Here is a 19,157-nt window from a genome sequence, read left to right as displayed (position 1 = left end):
CCAACCCTTGCGCGCGGGTGGCGGGTGCGGTCAGGTCCGCGCGAGCGGTGGGGGAACGGACCCAGCCCGAGGGCGAGGGCAGACAGAGAGCTTCCGGAGGGGGACAGAAGTGGGGGCGGTGCCCCTCTGCATGTGTCCATACAGTCAGGGTGCCCCGACAATCCGGGGTGCGGCTCACCCTGTAGAGCCTGACACCACCACCCCCACTACCTACCCCCCCCCCCCCCCCGCGGCCAGAGGTTCCAGGAGCCCTCGCTGGCCCTCTGCCCAGGCCTCAGCAGGACTTAGAGGACATAGTCTAGGGTAGAGCCCACTGCCCCTGGGACCCAGGTCACAGGTCACAGTCCTGGCTAGGTCTCACACTGTCCAAACAAGGCTAGGGGTCTTGACCACATCCTATCCAGCTCCAGGCACTACCCAGCAACACTCGTTGCTCATGTTGGGCTTGTTCATCAGGGCACCTGGTGGCCATCAGAGATAGAGACTGCTCTGGGGGTTCTGATAATGTGGCCAACCCCACCCAGAACCCGAGCCCTGTTAAGAGACCTGCTGCCCCGGAGAGGGAACTTCAAAACACACGTGGCCATGTGCACACAGGCACGCACACACCTATGCACACGCATACACAAGGTCATTGCAGAAGAGCAGGAGGTGGGAGAGATTGTGTGGCCATCTTGGGAAAAGCATCTGCCCCTCTACCTCTCCCTCCTCCTAGCTTTTTTCTCTGAGTTGGTGAAGCCCTTCCCATTGCATCTTGAAGCAGGATTCCTGTAGATTTGGGCTCTTGCACATCTGTCTGCAAATGTCTTTATTCTCGACTGATAGTTTGGCAGGGTATGGAATTCCAGGCTGGATATGAGGTCCTGTTCTTTCACAACGGAGAAGCTCCTGCTCTAGCGCTTTCCAGCTCATTTGGTGTTGAGAAATTTGGAGCTATTTTGATTGTTGTAAAGCCATTTTGATTCTGTTTGTGTGGAAACTGTTCTCTGGAGGCTTTTAGGGTCTTCTCTGTGTCACCAATATCTGACAATTTCCCAGGGAGGTGGTTGGGGTGAGTTTCCTGCCATCCCCAAGGCAGGACACATGAGCTGTTTCAGGATGGACACTCTCTGAGGTTGTCTTCAGCTCTTTATGATTCCCTCCCTGTTTCCTCTGTTCTCTTTTCCAGAATTACAAATATTTGCTCTAAAGTTGGTCCCCAAACTGCCAGGGTTAGGCACCCGTGAGCCTCCAGGCACCCTGGGGGACATGCTCATTGCACGCCACAGGCATGGTTTGCCCAAGCAGGGTCTGAACGTGGCAGGTGGCAGCGGCACACATCTTACTGGCCCCGAAACCCAGGCACTTGGGGTCCCTCCCCAGACCTCCCAGCTCCTGTCTGAGCAACCGAATCCTCGGTGAGAAGACACATGCCAAGGAGAGTACTTTGACTTTGCAAACTGGTCTCACCCTCCTCTCAAAGCCGCGTTTGACTTTGGGTTTGGTCAGAAGCTCAGTAGGGAGATGTGACTCGGGTACATGCAAACGGCCCCAGGAGCTGAGTCCCCTTTCTCCCTATAGCCAGTCTCCTGGTTCTCCTGACTCTCCAAGAACCAGAATTATGGCTGCTAAGGTGCGGAAGGCACCCAACTGGAACACAAACACAGACAACTGTGACAGTTTTTGGGGCTCAGACATGTCACGAGTCTGGATCTAGGGGGAGGACAGACTGAGGTAATGATGGGGCCGTGTGCACTGGAGGGACTCCCCTGCCTGTTCAGATCCCTCACTTGACATGGAGTCTAGTGGTACCAAGAAGGGAAACGCAGCCCACAGCTGAGTGGGGGCATTTGCAACGGTGCTCAGAAAAGGGGCACCAGGCAGGCAGCGGGGTGGGGGGGGGTGGGGGGTGTCCCAAGCCTCTGGCTGCAGCCTGAGCCAGCAGGGACGCTGTCGAGGTGTCACTGCCAGTCCCTCACCCTGGCCTCCACCAGGAACTGGGCTGGGGCCATGCCCTCAGGAAGAGGAGTGTTTGCAGAAAGGAAGCGGTTCTGCCACCTCCTGAGAACTCAGATATCTGCAATCACTCTGATTGTGGCTTCCAAACATATTCCAGCACAGCCACATACTTCTGCCCAGGAGGAAACCGAGGCAGAGAGGCTAGTCTCACACAATATGTCTTTGGAAGCAAATTTCACTGGGAGAACAGGGAGGACAGAGAAAGTGTCCCCGCAAGAGGGGAGACACGCACCGCGTACAGGCAGGCACTCCGGCCGGGAAGCTCAGCTGGGCGGCCGGGGGGGTGTCATTATCAGCCCCCTTTATGAAGGAGGGATCCAGACCTCAGGTGACTCACCTAGGAGCCCCCCGTGCTGGCCCTCAACTCCAAGCACAGTGTGGTTCCCGTCATGCCAGAGGTGGAGGGCCCAGAGTCTTCCAAGAGGACCTTTCCAGTTCCCAACCCTACACTAGGACTGTCCAGGGACACGTGAGTCAGTCTGGAACGAAGTGCCACCCTCTGCCAGGGCTGCGTGCACTGCTCTGCAGCAACTTGAACTTCTTTCCAAACTTGCCTTTTCCGCCCTTATTTTGGCTGTGATTCCGGTTCCCTCTGAATCCCAGAGTGAGCCAAATACCCCCCATAACATACCTCCGGTTTACAGGTGTCCCTCCAGCACCGCCCTGCAGAGTAAACAGGAAGCCCCCACAGCCGCCTAGACCCACAGACATGGGGCAGCCCAGGGTCAGACCCTTGTCCACAGCGGTCCCCTCCCGTCTGCCCCCCACCCCCTGCCACCGCCAGCAGTTGGAGCCTAGAATAAACCTAAAAGAGGTCCCCATCCCAGCGGCCTGTGTGGGAACAAAATGGCAGCCCCCACGCTGCGGGGTTTGTCTTGTTTATCCAGAGCTTTAGGATGGTGGTCTGGGCAGCCAGTCCTGGTAACTCAGTCCACAGTTGTAGTTCCAGTGAGATCTAAACAACGTTTCACACAACCTACTTATGACCCAAATACAAATCAGAAAAGGAGTTTATAGAACATGCCCGGAAAGCAGGACTGGTCATTCCTCCGGAACGTTTGGAGCATCCCCTACACCTGGCCTGTACAGCTGGCATCTTTGATGCCCATGTTCCTCTAGAGGGTGATGCTCACTTGTCCTCTCTCTTGAAGGAAGGACTGGCACAGAGAAGTGAGTGGTTGAAGAAGAAGGTGACATCACAATTGTCAGTCCGGAAGATAAGAGAACATGATCCGAATTTCAAAATAAAGGACTTCCCTGAAAAAGCTAAGGATATTTTTATTGAAGCCCACTTTTGTCTAAACAACTCAGACCATGACTGACTTCATACCTTGGACATGGTCGGGCACATCAGATATAAGAATGTCCACTGGAGCTTCATGGAGTCTTTAGAACCACCTCAGGTGGCTCAGGTTCACTGTTCAAGTCTGATGAACCAGGGCAACATATATGGCCAGCTCACCATCTGCACGCACACCCAGCAGACTCTGGCCATCTATGACCAGTTTGGCTGGTTGATGTATGGACAGGAAGGTGTGCCCAGGGATGTCCTGGAGTATGTTGTGTTTGAAAAGCACCTGGTAGGGGCGCCTGGGTGGCGCAGTCGGTTAAACGTCCGACTTCAGCCAGGTGACGATCTCGCGGTCCGTGAGTTCGGGCCCCGCGTCGGGCTCTGGGCTGATGGCTCAGAGCCTGGAGCCTGTTTCCGATTCTGTGTCTCCCTCTCTCTCTGCCCCTCGCCCGTTCGTGCTCTGTCTCTCTCTGTCCCAAAAATGAATAAACGTTGAAAAAAAAAATTTTTTTTTAAAAACGAAAAGCACCTGGTAAATCCCTATGGGAGCTAGAGAATGCATGGCAAGGGTCATGCCCCCATGGGCACCCCCTAAACATGAGTACATCCTTAAGATGGTGATGATCCCTGGGCCCCAGCTGAAACCCGGAGAAGACTGTGAGGAGCCACAAGGAGAGGCCCAAAACTTCAGCAACCCTGATGGCAAAAATGACTCCTGGGGTGAAACGTGGCTGATGACATGGCCAGAAGCTGTGGAGTCTGGGAATGTGCAGTCAGTCATCTCTTCATCAAGCTGTAGAAAGATCTACCTTTGTCCTCTCCTGTCCTGCTTGGGTGTTTTCAGCTGTCTCCTTGGCAACCACGGCTGATGGCTGGGCCCAGGTGGGTGGCTGATATGCACAGCCACGAACCTTCTTCTTCCTTTTTAAACTGTGTGTCTAGCAGCTGAGTCTCAACGAGAGTATGTTTGGATACCTGTTTTTCCTGCAGCAGAGACCATCAGGAAGAGACTGGCAGAATTTTCTTTTTAATTACAAGGCAGGCATCAGAATTTGAAATAAAACACTGTCAGGGTGTTGGACAAAAGAAAAAAAGAATAAACCTAAAAGAGCTCTCAAAACCCAAGCCCTGGAGACACACACTTGATTCCACTGGTTATAGGATCTCCTGGCGCTTCAGTTAGACTTGACAGACGGAAAGTGAACAGGATGTGGGGACAAAGGGAGATGAATGCCTGAGGCACATGAAATCGTAGTGATGATAAACTGAGGAGGGGGTCACTCAGCCCCTGCACTCAAGATCCTGTGAAGGGTGAACCCTGCGAGGGCACAGCCAGCTGTGGCCCCTGGATGTGGAAACGCAGCCTGAAACCTTATCGGTGCGGATGGTGCTGTGGGGACTCTGGCTGTGCACTGGCATCCTGGTTCATCTAGACACCAAGGTCTCAGCCCCGCTCTCGTCAAAAGGATGCACAAAAGCTTTGGGGCAGGAGGTAAAGATCAGCTCCCTGAGGTCTCTTTGGCGGACAGGCCCACAGGGCAGACCATGAGGCATTCTGACACAAGAGCCCATCTGAGGAAGAAGCGGGACCCAACCCCCCCAGAGATGTGGCCCGATAGGCCGGACCTCTGGCTCTGCTGCCTCGCGGTGTCCGCCCCGCCCCGCCCCGCCCTGACGGACACGGACCTCTCTCGGCCAAGGGGTCCAGGAGCCCAGACCAGAGCTCATCCTATGGGTCTAGTGGAATCTTCCCAATAATCCGGGTGCCAGCAGGCTGCTCCACAAGGGTGGGAGGCAGGCTGCTGCTGGGACACTGTCACACAGCTGACCTCCGAAAGCATGCCTGGAAATTAGCACTCCTCCCCTGTTTCTGCCAGCTCGACCTGCCCTGAACCCAGAAAACAGTGTGATTTCCATATTGGGAAATTCATCCTCAGATGACACGTAGACAGGGGCTTTCATGGATGGCTCTGAGGAGGTTCACAGGCCCTTGGGTCTGACGTTTATACAATTTTGACAACTCTTTATTAAAAAAAATGTATAAAAAATTATGAATACAGGGGCATCTGGGTGGCTCAGTCAATTGAACGTCCGACTCTTGGTTTTGGCTCAGGTCATGACCTTGAAGTTTGTGAGATGGAGCCCCAGGTCAGTCTCTTCACTGACAGTGCAGAGCCTGCTTGGGATTCTCTCTCTCTCTGCCCCTCCCCTGCTCACATTCTCTCTCAAAATAAGTAAACATTAAAAAAAAAGAAAAAACATGAGTACAAAATTAAGTACAAAAGTAGGTATTCTATTTATTTTTTTATCTTGAGAGAGAGAAGGAGCAAACAGGGGAGGGGCAGAGAGAGGGGGAGAGAATCCCAAGCAGACGCCCTACTCAGCACAGAACCTGACACGGGGCTCGATCCCACAACCCTGGGATCATGACCTTAGCCGAAGTCAAGAGTTAGACGCTCAGCTCACTGAGCCCCCCAGGCACCCCAGAAAAGCAGGTATTATAGAAAGCAACAGGAACAGAGTTTAAAAAGCTGCAAGTACTACACTAAAGCCAGGAGACATTGAAATACTGTGTGTGCGCTAAGCACCCACCACACCTCTGCAATATGCATCCTGCGGGTCAGCCCTGGCCACACGCTCCCAGGAGTAGCCTCTCGGGATGGCCACCCTCCTTGCCCCGAGACTCTGGCAGTGCCCGGCAGCCAGGGAGGCTGCCCCACCCTCTCAGGACAGCTCTGGTGGTCACTGTCCACCAGACTTTACGGAGAGACTGAGAACAGCTGTCACACAGCACCTGTCAAAGAGAAGCAGACCTCCAGCTACTCCTGCCTTTATTTGGAAGCTCTGTGCTATTCTCTATTGAACAAAATCAAGAAAAAAAACTGCTGTTTTAAGAAACAACATTTGGGGGCACCTGGGTGGCTCAGTCAGTTAAGCATCCAACTTTTTTTTTTTTTTAATTTTTTTTTTTTTCAACGTTTATTTATTTTTGGGACAGAGAGAGACAGAGCATGAACGGGGGAGGGGCAGAGAGAGAGGGAGACACAGAATCGGAAACAGGCTCCAGGCTCTGAGCCATCAGCCCAGAGCCCGACGCGGGGCTCGAACTCACGGACCGCGAGATCGTGACCTGGCTGAAGTCGGACGCTTAACCGACTGCGCCACCCAGGCGCCCCTAAGCATCCAACTTTTAACTTCAGTTCAGGTTGTGATCTCATGGCTCGTGAGTTCAAGCCCCACATCGGGCTCTGCCCTGACAGCACAGAGCCTGCTTGGGATTCTCTCTCTCTCCCTCTCTGCACCTCCCCTGTTCTCTCTCTCTCTCTCAAAAATAAATAAATAAACATTAAAACAAAATATGGGCGCCTGGGTGGCTCAGTCCGTTGAGTGTCCGACTTTGGCTCAGGTCGTGATCTCACGGTTCATGGATTCGAGCCCCGCATCAGGCTCTGTACTGACAGCTCGGAGCCTGGAGCCTGCTTCTGATTCTGTGTCTCCCTCTCTCTTTGCCCCTCCCTTGCTCAAGCTCTGTTTCTCTCTCTTAAAAATAAACATTAAAAAAAAAAAAACAAAAACAGTTGTGCCTATTTATAATCACATTACAAAGGTTTCTTGGTAAACAGCTAAGACAAACACTGACTTACAATGCAAATAAAGGAAACCACTGAAAGTTTATTCAAATTTTTATGCAAAAGGATTTATTGGCATCCATATCATTCATGAATATTTCCCATCACTGAAAGACTGAGGAAGGAAGAACCACTGGTTTAGCACTTTCTTATGCAAACAAACAACCCTACACACTTTAAAACGCAGACATGATGGGGTGCTATCACAGGCGATTCAAAGGTTCCTAAATTACCTAAGACCAGCAGGCTTGGTCCCTCCCAGAATCAGCTTCCAGACCTGTCAGCCTGTGGCAGGGCGCAGAGGTGGCACAGAAAGAAGGTGAATGTGCTAGCTTTGAAACTGGTTGTTAGAAGACGTCCTCAGTAGGGTTTCATGTCTACACCCAAGTCTAACTCTTCGAGAAGCATCTTCCAGAACATCAGAGTCATTCCTGGAGCTGAGACAGAAGGAGCCGGGGAAGGGTCCTCAGCAGCGCCTGGCACGCCTGGCCGCTGTCTTTCTCAGCCTTCAGGACAGCAGTGTTTTCAACTCAGCCCATGCTCCACGGGTCCCTCTGGTCACAGCGAATTTCCGGTGAGGTTTCATCCAGCAATGAAGTCTAACGGAATGTACAACCTCCAGAGGACAAAACCTTTCTCCCTCGTACTCTACAAGGCTTGGGAAGTTAGTCTGAAGATTTGGGGAGGAAGGCCTGAGGAAGAGGGCTGTGGGGACAGGAGGCGCCGGCCACAGGTGTGTGGCTAGGACCTGAATCAATCTCATTTGATGAGATTCCTCATGATACTCAAGGAGGACCCTCTATACCCTGATCCGAAGTGGTTCCAGTGGTTCAAATAGTGGAAGAGTTGATACAACTGCAGGCGCGCCTCAAACCCTGGGGCCTTGGGGATTGCACCGTGGTAGGCAGAGTAGAAGGAGCGGCTGAAGCCCCCAAACATGCCAGCTATCGCCAGCTCGTATTCTGAGTGGCCATAGAAAGAAGCCGGATCAAAAATGATGGGCCCAGAGGAGTCCTCCGCCACGTTTCCTCCCCAAAGATCTCCATGCAGCAGGGCTGGGACGATGTCCAGGTCACGAAACAGGTCAGGGATCTTTAGCTGCGGAGGAAATTCGTCCTCAGCAAAGAGACCAACACGTGTCGGAGGGACGCAGATGCGTTTCTGAGTGTGGTTCAACCGCCAAGCAAAGCGCGGCGCAGACGCACACGGACACACACAGAGCTCAGGCACCGGCCAGCCTCACCCCACCTGCCTCAGGGCCACCCCTGTCGGGTTTGCAGGGCAAGGCTCCCCTCACCTGCAGGGCAGACCAGAGCTCCAGGGCCTCCCTGTCCCCAGACCCCTTCTCCACCATGTCCATCTGGGGCTGAATGCGCTGCCGGGCGTAGAAGGTGACCCAGTCCTCCTGCCAGACATTCACCTGCGTGGACAAAGAAGATGCCAGAGCAGGACGAGGAAGCCCAAAGTGGAGAGGCACCACTGCGAGGGCAGGCTGTGGAAAGGTGTGCCGGCCAACCGGCAGACGGTGCCTCGCAGATGGGATTGGGACCCCAGACCCTGTCCCAGAAGCGGGGACTCTCCCAGTGCAGAGCAACAGAGGCCACTCCAAGGAGCTCTAGGATGCTTTCTTTCCATATGGACTCACGTGGGAGCACAGCAGCCAGAGCCGGCTAGCCTTCCCCGACCATAGCTCATTGCTGACCATCCACTTGGCCCCAAGGACCCCTCTTCCGCCCCTCCCAACGCTGACCATCAGAAGGGAAGCAACAGACGCACACGAGAGCGCAGAGCACAGAAAAGCACTCACACGTGTACGTGTCCGTACGCACACAGGGCAAGCTACAGGCAGGCGAGGAAGGGGCAGAGCCAGTTGAAACACCCCAGGAGCCCCATGGGGCAGGTGGGACCGGGGAACCCCAGCTGTCAGCCACTCACCACCCCAAGCAGGTTCCTGGACAACCTCTCACGACATTTCAAAACCTGAACAGTGTCTCCTGTGCCCCCGCGCACATCAGGGAGCCCCTGAAAGTCTTCCAGGTCACTCAGTATTCCTCTTCAGAGAAGCCGCAGCTTCCTCCAAGAGCACAGCCACTGTCCTCCGCACCCAGCATGTGCTGGGCATCAAGTGGAGCCCCTGGACTGAAATTCCCGGGGAGTCAACCACAAAATCATAAAACCGGAAGGTACAATCCCTGTGCATCGTGCTATCGTTGAGGGTTTAGTATCAAGGAAATTTTCCTTAATTCCTAAGTTTTACCCACCTTGACACCCAGCATCCTGACTTGCTGGTCCTGTTTCTCTCAGCTTATCTAGCACATGAGGTGTGTAAACCTCATGCCAGCCTCTTAAAAATTAGCAAAGAAAAAAGGGAGCAAAGACTTTAAACCAAACTTCATAAGGAAGGGGGAGGGTGTTCTTTTCCTGAGCGGCTGACCTGCCTGGAACACGGAGCAAAGGACCGGTGTCGCTCACCTGGGGAAGGTACCCACAGCATGTCACCACGTCAAACCCGAACTGGTCCACGAAGGGCCGTTCTGCCCGCCCGCCTCCTTTCCCTTGCAAAAGGAAAACAAGAAGGATGACTAGTTCCCACGCTCCTTCGGGCTGCTCGCGGGGTTCAGGGCATTGAGGCCTGTCCTGAGTGTGCCCTTCCCCCACGCCCCGTCTAGAGACAGAGCAGGGCCTGGGTCTGCACAGACCCCCAGGACCCAGGAACAGAGCCTGCTCCAATACACTCAACTACGGCCGGGAGAGGCACCAGAGGGCGCTGAGCGCTAAGCGCAGGCACAACACTGCCTGAAAAGGAGGAAAACCACCTGCCTGGACCCAGCAGGAGAGGAGGGCTCTCAGGGGCCAGCCCAGCTCTTGCACGTGAGAAGAATAAACTGCGGGGATCTGAACTGGCCTCCTTTGCATCCTCTGCGTCTCCCCCAAACTCAGAGCAAACCCCAAAGGCCTGAACTACATGTGGCTTGGAAGGGGTGGGCGGAATCTGACAGGGTCTAACACAGCAGATTCTCGGCCACCTGTCCCTGGTGTGTCGGCCACTCTGTTAGCACAGTGACCCCGTGGGCTGCACATGGATTATCACGTGCCAAAGGATAAAAGTACTGGAAGATACTCTCAGTGCTAACACTAAGCTGTAGAAATGTCGATGTGAGGGCTGCCATGCTGTGCCTCACGTGTGGCTATTCTTAGAAGAGGCACCACACAGAAAGCCAGGGCAACCTTGACGGGCTTTCTTCTGGGGAATGAGGGTGAAAGGAACCAAACATGACGGGGTTTCAAGTCCAGGACATGCTTCCCTTCCAAATGCACTGTGACACAGGACAGGCACCCCAGACACGTGGCCCTGGGGTTGACGCTCCTTTCCTTTGCCATCAACACAGACCTGACCCTCCTTCAGCCGTGGCAGGACCCCACCCACGCACCCACGCTCCCACGCTGGCCAAATGTCCTTGAGGGGCCCTTGCACTCGCGCAGCCCCATACCCACGGTGCCGGCCTCCTTCTGGAGCATCTCCCCAAGCCTCTTGTTCTCTAGATGCAGGTCTGCGAGCTGGGCTCCAAGCTTTGCAGCATGACTGTGAAACAAACAGCATCAGCTAAGTGTGTGGCACACAAACACGGGGACACAGCCACCCGTAGTCTCAGGCCACATAAAGCAGGTCAGGGGACAGGACGTCTGCTTTGGTGGAGCAAAGGGGACAAGAAGGACCCTGGCTGTTTGATGGTCTCTCCCAGTGTTTCCGTGGCTGCTGGGTTGTCAGCGTCTCACCTGGGGAGATCCCTTTCCCGTTTGCCTTTGGCGTGCGGAGTGTGTGTCACTCTCTGCAGAACCCATGATGTGTGAGGTCATGGGTTCCTCAAAATTACACCCCCAGATGCAAGCTTTCAGGTAAGGAACCCCTCGGAAAGAAAACAAAGACAACCAAAGGAGAAGGTGCCAAGACAGACCTGCTCAGATAGCGCATGTCCAAATGCTCCATCACCAGCATGCTGCCACCTCCCGGGGCGTCGAGGACCTTGATGGGCTTGGGCGCTTTCACTGTGCCCGTTCTCAGGATGGCCATTAGACTTGCCATCTCACCTTCAAACATTCTCTTGGCCTTTCCGAAAAATAACGGAGATGGGGAAGAGAAGGGAGAGCAAGATTACTTCCGGAAAGGTTCTACTTGGACATGTTTTCTTGAGCATTACAATTTCTTTTTAACGTTTTTTTAACATTTACTTATTTTTGAGAGCAGGCGAGCGAGAGAGCACGTTGGTGCACATGCACGTATGAGCAGGGGAGGGGCAGAGAGAGAGGGACACAGGGTCCCACGCAGGCTCCAGGCTCCAAGCTGTCAGTACAGAGCCCCATGCGGGGCTTGAACTCACAAACAGTGAGATCATGACCTGAGCGGAAGGCAGACACTTAACCGACCGAGCCCCACTGGCACCGGCACCCCACGAGCATTACAATTTCAGTCCAAGGCTGTCCTGACTGCAGACTCAGCAGACACAGGCAGCTTTTCTAGCTTTTCGGCAGAGTGGATTACACGCTCTGAAGCTGCACGGGGGTAAGAGCGACGATACTTCCTCATTCTGGACCCTAATCTGCACTCCCGTGAGTCTCTCCTGGGAGGGAAGTGAAAGGCCTCTCACATTCCACTGAGCGCCTAGTGTGGAGCCAGACTGTGTACGTGGGCCATCGTCAGACAGCACCTCACCCGCAGTCCTGTCCCACCAGACCGTCCACCTGCACAGGCCAGGAACCAGGGGCCACCTCTCACTGGGTCTGAGGGCACCTCCCACCTCGCCCAGGAAGACATCCCAACTAGAGCACCACGTCCATCCTCTCCCCCAGACTGCAGCAACCATCCTTACTTCGTCTTCTGGCCGACCACGGCAGGGGCCCTTACCGAAGGCAAATCCCACCCTGGAACACACCCTGAGCTAGCAACTTGCACCACAGCAGCTGGGATCTGGCCCCAGCCACTTTCCTATGCTCATCTGGGGCCCCTTCCCCAGGCCCCACCCCATACCTCCATATACCGCTGTGCACACACCGCACATGCACACACATCCCTGTGCCCTGGGTTACAGCCTTCTTTTAGTTGCCCAAAGATCGAAGCTTCAAAGTGCAGGGGCACGTCTGCTTGGAACACCACTCCTACCTTTTGCCAGGTCAGACCCTTCATCACCACGCTTCAGATCTTAAGATGTTCTGACTTCTCAGAAAAATCTGCCCTAACTTCCCACACTAGGTAACTATTCCCTTCAAAAGTTGTTTGTTTGTTTGTTTTTTATTTTGCTAGAGCATGCGAGCACAAGTAGGGGAGGGGCAGAAAGAGAGGGAGAGAGAGAATCCCAAGCAGGTTCCACTGTCAGCACAGAGCCGGATGCGGGGCTCGAACTCACAAACCGTGAGATCATGACCTGAGCCAAAGTCGAGTCGGACGTGTGACTGACTGAGCCACCTAGGCGCCCCACCACTCCCTTTAAAGTTGCTTTTATTTCAAGTCAAAATGCACACAAGCATGAGCAGAAAAGGGCACGAGCGGGAGCATCTGAGTCCAATTCTCAGTAAGTCCAGACGTGGTGTGACCGCTGCCCGGAGGCTCCACAGCCCGCAGCCGCCTGCTCCACACAGATTTGCCTCGTCTGCTCTGTCCTTCTGCATGCAGAGGCAGACAGTCTGGCTTCTATGTCTCACTGCCTTTGTTATGCTGCTGCATCAACAGAGGTTATTCTCACTGCTGCACAGAGCTCCACAGCGCGAACATTCTGGAATGGGCTCACCCAGCATACTGGGGACAGACAGCTGGGCTTCCAGCATGGGGCTACTTATTGTCAGCACTGACTCTGTGACCTCAGCCAAGTTACTTAGAGTCTCTGTGCCTGTTTCCGCACGTGTAAAAACGGGGTCAAAAACAGTACCAATCTCACAGGCCATAAGTAACTGAGTTAGCAGCCAACACTTACTAGGCCCATTCCAAACACTTTATAAACGGTGCTATTATCATACTACCTTCTACCGAGGAGGAAGATAAGAGCTGTGCCTTGAGAATTTTCCAAACGTTCTCTTTAGGAAATAAAGGCAAAACGACTGGGCCCCGGCTGCACTTTGTACTAGAGCACTGGTCGTGAAAAGGAGAGTAAGGCGTAGAATAAAAACAATAATCACCTGGGGAGAGGTGCAGGGGGATCTGTGAACATAGCCAGAGGCGAAGCCTCCCTCAGAGAAGTGTCTGCTGCTCCTCGAGGGAGGGAGAAGTAGGCAGCAGGTGTGGGTAGGCCTACACAAAAGATCTGGAGCTTAAGGGAGGAGGAGGGGAGGAACCCAGCATGCAATTAGGCAAGACAGAGACGAATAGTCTTATTTAGAGCGGTCAATTCAAGCGGGGTGAGAAGGAAAAGAGAAGAGCGATGGTGCAGTCTCCTCCCGGAAGGGTTGGAAGGTATTTTCACCTCCTACAAGGTAAAGCAGTACAAAGTCCTGTTTCCCATACGACAGGCAGATGTCTATGCTACGGCCAGCACATCTGCATAACTCACATAGTATTTTCAAAGCAAGCTAGAAATTTGGAACTATCTACCAAAGGACAAGGAACTTATGTGAGGAAGATTGGCAAAAAGAAAAACGGATTTGGGGTGCTCACAGCTGGCCTGGTCAGTGGAGCGTGCGACTCAATCTTGGGGTTGTGAGTTCGAGCCCCACGTCGGGCGTAGAGATTACTTAAATATAAAATCTTAATATAAAAATAAAAAAAGAAAGGAGATGGACTTTGATGACAAAAGAAGAACCTGAAGAAATAGCACCAGCAGAACAAGGCTTGAAAAGTGTCACTAAGTGGACCTACTGTCATCATCAGAAAGTATTTGCTTCCCCTCTAACAAACACAGTCTTGAATTGTAACAAATGCCAGCAAGGTCCAAACACAAACATGCCTTATAAACGGGAAGAACACGCACCGGAGAAGCCCCCGCAGCAGGACGTGGGGAGGGACAGCACCCACACTAGGACCGCGTGAAGGCACTCCAAGCACAAACGCTGACAAATCCCTGAAAGGACGCAGCACTGGGCACAGCTGATCTCCCCACAACAAAGGGCTGAAGGCTGGTCTAGGAGAGCAGCGCATCAGAGAGAAATCATCCCCAACCACGGAGGGTGCGACGCGCACCCGGGAAGAAAATGAAAACACCTGCAGGAGTGAACGAAAGCAAGCCAGGTGTGCGATACGCGGCCCTGGTCCTGGGGTCAGTCCCTGCAGCCCTGTTTGCAACAAGGCATTGCCTGATCCCGCCCATTGCCTACGGGAGCCAGCCTGGGCCTTCCAGAGGAGAGTCCTGGGGTGACCCACCCAGACTGGGCAGCGAGGTGACACCAACACCCAGGGGGAAGCACAAGGTCAGCAGCAGTGAGATTCACCTACTTTCCACAGGGCCCTCTCCAAGTTCCTGCAGGAACAGAAGTTTTCGGAGTGGGTGGCCCGTCCCCCAGGCCTATGTTGACACCCGCAATGTGACGGTGTTAGAAGGCGATCAGGCTCCATGTGGCTGGATCCCTCATACTGGGACCAGGGCTCTTAGGAAAGAGGCCCCAGAGGGCTCCCTTGCCCATGTGACAGGTGCGGACACAGGGAGAAGTCCCCTTCCCCATCACGAAGTGGGCTGTCACCAGACACCTTCCAGCGCCCAGAGGGGAGAAGAGCCGTCCGCTCTCAAGCTGTCCGCTCTGTGCTCTCCGTTACCCCGCGCGCCCCAATGACCGAGGCGGTGGCTACGTTATCTTCGGTAATTCAGAAAGGTCCCAGGACGAGAGAGGCTTCTACTACCAGCCCTTGTTCAAAACTCCCCAAACAGGGGACTTTCTCAAAGGAGCGGCCGCAGGCATCACTGGAAAACCATCCCCAGCACCGACCACCCACACCACAGCAGGGAGCAAACCTGGGCGCAGGGGTCCCCAGAGGGCTGCCTACAGGGTCCGCTAACCTGCCCAGGGCTGACAGGACGGATTCCGGGTACACGACCCCAGGATCGCCCAGACGCAGCCATGACGGGCAAGGGCTTCACCAAGGACCACCACCCTGTGGCCCTCCTGTGCGGCCCCCACCCCCACGCCAGACCCCGAATCGCGGACCTCCGACCCCCTAGACTCGGGACCAGGACCCCAGATCCCGCCCCGGGCCTGCAGCCCCACCCAGACCCCAATCGCCGACCACCACCCACCCACCCCGGCCCCGCCCACGGCGGCCCTGACCTCCGCCTTGGAGTTCACTTTCACAAACACGCGTCCTCTGTCCGTGTCGTAACTCTGGCCCTGGCTAATGCACCCGCCCCCCGAGTGACCCGTAGCCTTGACGAAGTCGCAGCCCAGCTCCCGCCTCAGCAGAGCCTCCATGTTCAACGAAGCGCGGTGGCCGACTGCCTCAGGTTGGGGGAAAGCTAGCGGCAGAGACGCACAGTGATTGGGTGAGGTGTGGGAGGGGCGGGATCGAGCCGCAAGAGCTCCCAGGGATTGGGTGAGACACCACGGGAACTGGGTGAGATGCTGAGAGGCGGGACCGGGCCGCCAGGACACCCGGCAATTGGGTGAGACGCTGAGGGGCGGGACCGGGCCTCTAGAACGCTGAGGAGCAGCGGGTCTCTTCCGGGGGTTGTGAAGTTGATAACTGGTGGTAGGCGAGAGAGCTCCCCCTTCCGCCCGCCGTGTCCGTTTTAGGAGAGATTGTCTTCTATACCTGCTCAAACACCTGATTGTCGGTTAGCCTCCGTCTCCCCAGCTAGAAGAGAGATCGGAGTCAGCTTTGCTTCCTGTATTAGTTGAGGTTCTCCAGAGGAGAGGGGACAGGATATGTACCCGGAAAGAGAGGTTAGTTTTAAGGGTGGGCTCTGTTAACCTTAAAAGTAATAAAAAAATAATAAAACAGTTATTTTACCAGCAAAGATGGGATTATTTGGGAATAGCAGAGACTTGCTTGGCAGGGTAAGTAGACTTGCCAGAACCAGGGGCAAGTCTGGAGAACGGGGAGAGGAGAGGGAGCTGTAAGCGAGACACATGGATGACACCAGGTGCTGGTGACACCAGGTGCTGGACACAAGTCAGACGGTGAAGTCATTATTCGCAGCAACAATAAATTAAGTAAAAACTGCATAAACAATAGAGGACCTGATATATTTGCAGTACAAGTGGCTCCAAAGTCTACAATAGTTTGTCAACATGTGATGCCTCTGCGGGAACGACAAGACTGGGTATGTTACTGTGTGTATTCCCTTGTGTCTTAAATACTGTTTTCTACTTGAGGCTATCAAACCAAGAACTAGTCCAGTTTAGTCTCTTATTTGTTGGTCAACTAAATGCTAATCAACTTAACTGATGCACATAATCTATTTAATTTGTATGTATTTATGTTCTATGCCCATGTTATAGGCTTTATTATTAAAATATAAATAAATAGAGGAAAGGGGGAAGTGTGATGCTCTCTCATTGGCTGGGCTGTTGCTGGAGCAGCAGGAAACCTTCCTGTTGCTGGGTAAGTACTGTCCACCTGCTTCTCCTCATGCTGGGTCTGCAGTTGATAAGTAGTGCCAGGTGCCACAGCTCCCCTGCAACCCCCCCTCCCCGGCACCCCCCTATCAATTTATTTAATTAATTACATCAACTACATTAAATTAAAATGTTAAAGGCTCCTGGGCCGATTTAGCAGCTTAGATGAGAGAATTGGTAAACTGGAAGATGTCAGAAGTCATGAAGAATGTGTCACAAGGAGACAAACAGGGAAATTACAGGCAAGATAAGAGACATGGAAAATGGTAGACATTTAACTGGAGTTCCAGAAAAGGGGAAAGAAACAGGCTATAACTGAATAGAAAATGGCTGAGAATTTTCTAGAACTGATAAAATACACCAACCATCAGATCCAAGTTCCCCCCAAATCTTAACCTGGATAAACTAAAAGTTCACATATAGGCAAGTAACAGGGAAATTGCAGGCCACCAAAGGCATGGGAAGTCTCCAGTGTAGCCAGCAAGAAATGTCAGATTGCTTTTATTTTTAATGTTTATTTATTTTTGAGACAGAGACAGAGAGTGCAAGCGGGGGAGGGGCAGAGAGAGAGGGAGACACAGAATCTGAAGCAGGCTCCAGGCTCTGAGTTGTCAGCACAGAGCCGGACGTGGGTGGCTGGAACTCACAAGCTGTGAGATTATGACCTGAGCCGAAGTCGGACATTTAACCCACTGAGCCACCCAGGTGCCCCCAGATTGCTATGAAATGATTAATGTTTGGTTTCCCAACACTAATACTGGAAGCCAAAAAGGTAGTGGAATAATTGTCACCAAAAGAGTATAACTGCCCAGGGAAAATAAGTTTTCAAGAATGAAAATGAAGTAAAGACATTGCTTGGGAAGATGGCAGAGTAGGAAGACGTTAGACTCACCTTGTCCCACAGAGACAGCTAAATAACACGCACATCAGTGTAAAAAACCCAGAAGATGGCCCGAAGATGGCAGAACAGACTCTCCATAGCTAAATGTAGAGAAGAGGCCACATGGAAGAGGGTAGGAAGGAAGGAGACACAGTTGGGAGCCCTTTGGAACTAGGGACTCTCCTCAGGAGGGAGAGACACAGGTGCATGGAAAGGGGAGAGGACCAGACTCTCACGCCAGCCATGCAGTCATGGGAAACACACATGAAAAACAGAGGGGCATAATTTCACAAGTTTACAAGTCTGTGGGACTTAACACTTAGAACTTTAAGATATGATTCAGACTGGGGCTCCTGGGTGGCTCAGGCAGCTGACCTTCCGACTCTTGATTTCAGCTCAGGTCATGATCTCAGGGTCGTTGGGCTCTGTGCTGAGCATGGAGCCTACTTGGGATTCTCTCTCTCTCTCTCTCTCTCTCTCTCTCTCTCTCTCTCTCTCTCTCTCTCTCCTACTGCCCCTCCCCCCCATAAAAGCAAAGAAAAAGACATTATTCAGACTGAAGACCATTTGCTTTTATTTCTAGTGATGCAATTTTCTACCAGGAGGACCCTCCCAAAGGAAAGCCAAAAGGATGCTTTTCAGCCAAAAGAAAAGTGATCACAGGTTGTAAAGCCAAAATCTAAGAAGGAGCACAGAGCAAAGAAAGTGGTACATAAGTGAGAAAATCTAATTGTATAAAATAACACTGAGTCTTGTATGACAAAATGAGAGAATTTTTAAAACAGTTGAATTTTACATTTTCATTTAAAAGGTTCGGGGCACCTGGGTGGCTCAGGCGGTTGAGCATGTCTGTGCTGACAGCTCAGAGCCTGGAGTCTGCTTCTGATTCTGTGTCTCCCTCTCTCTCTGCCCCTCCCCTGCTCGTGCTCTGTGTCTCTCTCTCTATCAAAAATGAATAAACATTTAAAAAAAGAGTAAATTGTTGTAAGGTGTTTGTGTTGTTTGTTCAAGAGTAAAGGTAAAGGAGGGGCACCTGGCTGGCTCCGTCAGTGGCGAGTGCAACTATCAATCTCAGGGTTGCAAGTTCAAGCCCTATGTTGGGTGGATGGGTGACTTAAAAATAAAACCTTTAAAAAAACGTGAAGGTAATGATTACTTTTAGTCTTTGATAAATTATATGTTCATATTATAATTTCTAGAGTAAGCACTAAAAAATAGAGAATTTGTGTTGCATCCACACGACTTCTGAAACAGAATGCTACGGGCACCAGTGACAGTTTATTACAATGAGAGGCAAGGCCAACCGATCGGGACCGACACTCTTGACCAGAGTGCGGTCTCAAACAACCGGGGTACAGAGTTTTTATAGCTGACCACATCATCTTATCATCACCTGGGGATAGAACAAAGAAATAATTCCCAGATGGGGGTGGAAACAGTTCAGACATGCCCTTGCCCCAATCCAAACACTAAACCAGTTGATTTTCCTTAAACTTTTGTTCCCTTGATTGATAGGACAAAGCTGTTATCTTAATCTACAGTGTTAAAACAAAGCTGTTATTTCTTCAGGCTACAGGTTAGCCCTACACTACAATTTAACCCTTACAATTTGTAACTTTCCTTTTTTTTTTTTTAAAGTTTACTTATTTATTTTGAGAGAGAGAGAACACAAGCAGAGGAGGGACAGAGAGAGAGAAAGAGAGAGAGGGAGAATGAATTCCAAGCAGGTTCCACACTGTCACCGCAGAGCCCGATGTGGGGGTCAAGCTCACAAACTGGGAGATCATGACTTGAGCTGAAGTCAGACACTTAAGTGACTGAACCACCA

The 19,157-nt window shown here is 52.5% G+C and overlaps 1 protein-coding gene, 1 long non-coding RNA gene and 1 pseudogene across 2 annotated transcripts; 2 read left to right on the top strand and 1 right to left on the bottom strand.

Moving 5' to 3' along the window:
- Window positions 1–2,707: 2,707 nt before the first annotated feature.
- Window positions 2,708–4,158, top strand: LOC112864450 (large ribosomal subunit protein mL45 pseudogene; annotated as a pseudogene).
- A 2,783-nt stretch (window positions 4,159–6,941) lies between these two features.
- FN3KRP (fructosamine 3 kinase related protein) lies at window positions 6,942–15,353 on the bottom strand. Its single transcript, XM_025927625.2, has 6 exons — window positions 15,163–15,353; window positions 10,875–11,026; window positions 10,410–10,501; window positions 9,391–9,473; window positions 8,216–8,338; window positions 6,942–8,016 (listed from the first exon to the last, which is right to left on the bottom strand). Exons 1-6 carry the CDS (start codon window positions 15,301–15,303, stop codon window positions 7,678–7,680), a joined length of 930 nt encoding a protein of 309 aa, XP_025783410.1. The 5' UTR covers window positions 15,304–15,353; the 3' UTR covers window positions 6,942–7,677.
- Window positions 15,354–15,544: 191 nt separating this feature from the next.
- On the top strand, window positions 15,545–18,272 carry LOC147574619 (uncharacterized). Its single transcript, XR_015244372.1, has 3 exons — window positions 15,545–16,154; window positions 16,333–16,435; window positions 17,913–18,272. It is a non-coding gene; the product is annotated as an uncharacterized LOC147574619 (long non-coding RNA).
- The last annotated feature ends 885 nt before the right edge of the window (window positions 18,273–19,157 follow it).

The sequence above is a fragment of the Puma concolor genome, chromosome E1 (assembly GCF_028749965.1).
Source record: "Puma concolor isolate L17-30 chromosome E1, mPumCon1.1.hap2, whole genome shotgun sequence".
In the NCBI taxonomy this organism is placed as follows: domain Eukaryota; kingdom Metazoa; phylum Chordata; class Mammalia; order Carnivora; family Felidae; genus Puma; species Puma concolor.
This window is presented reverse-complemented; position numbering and strand designations above follow the sequence as displayed.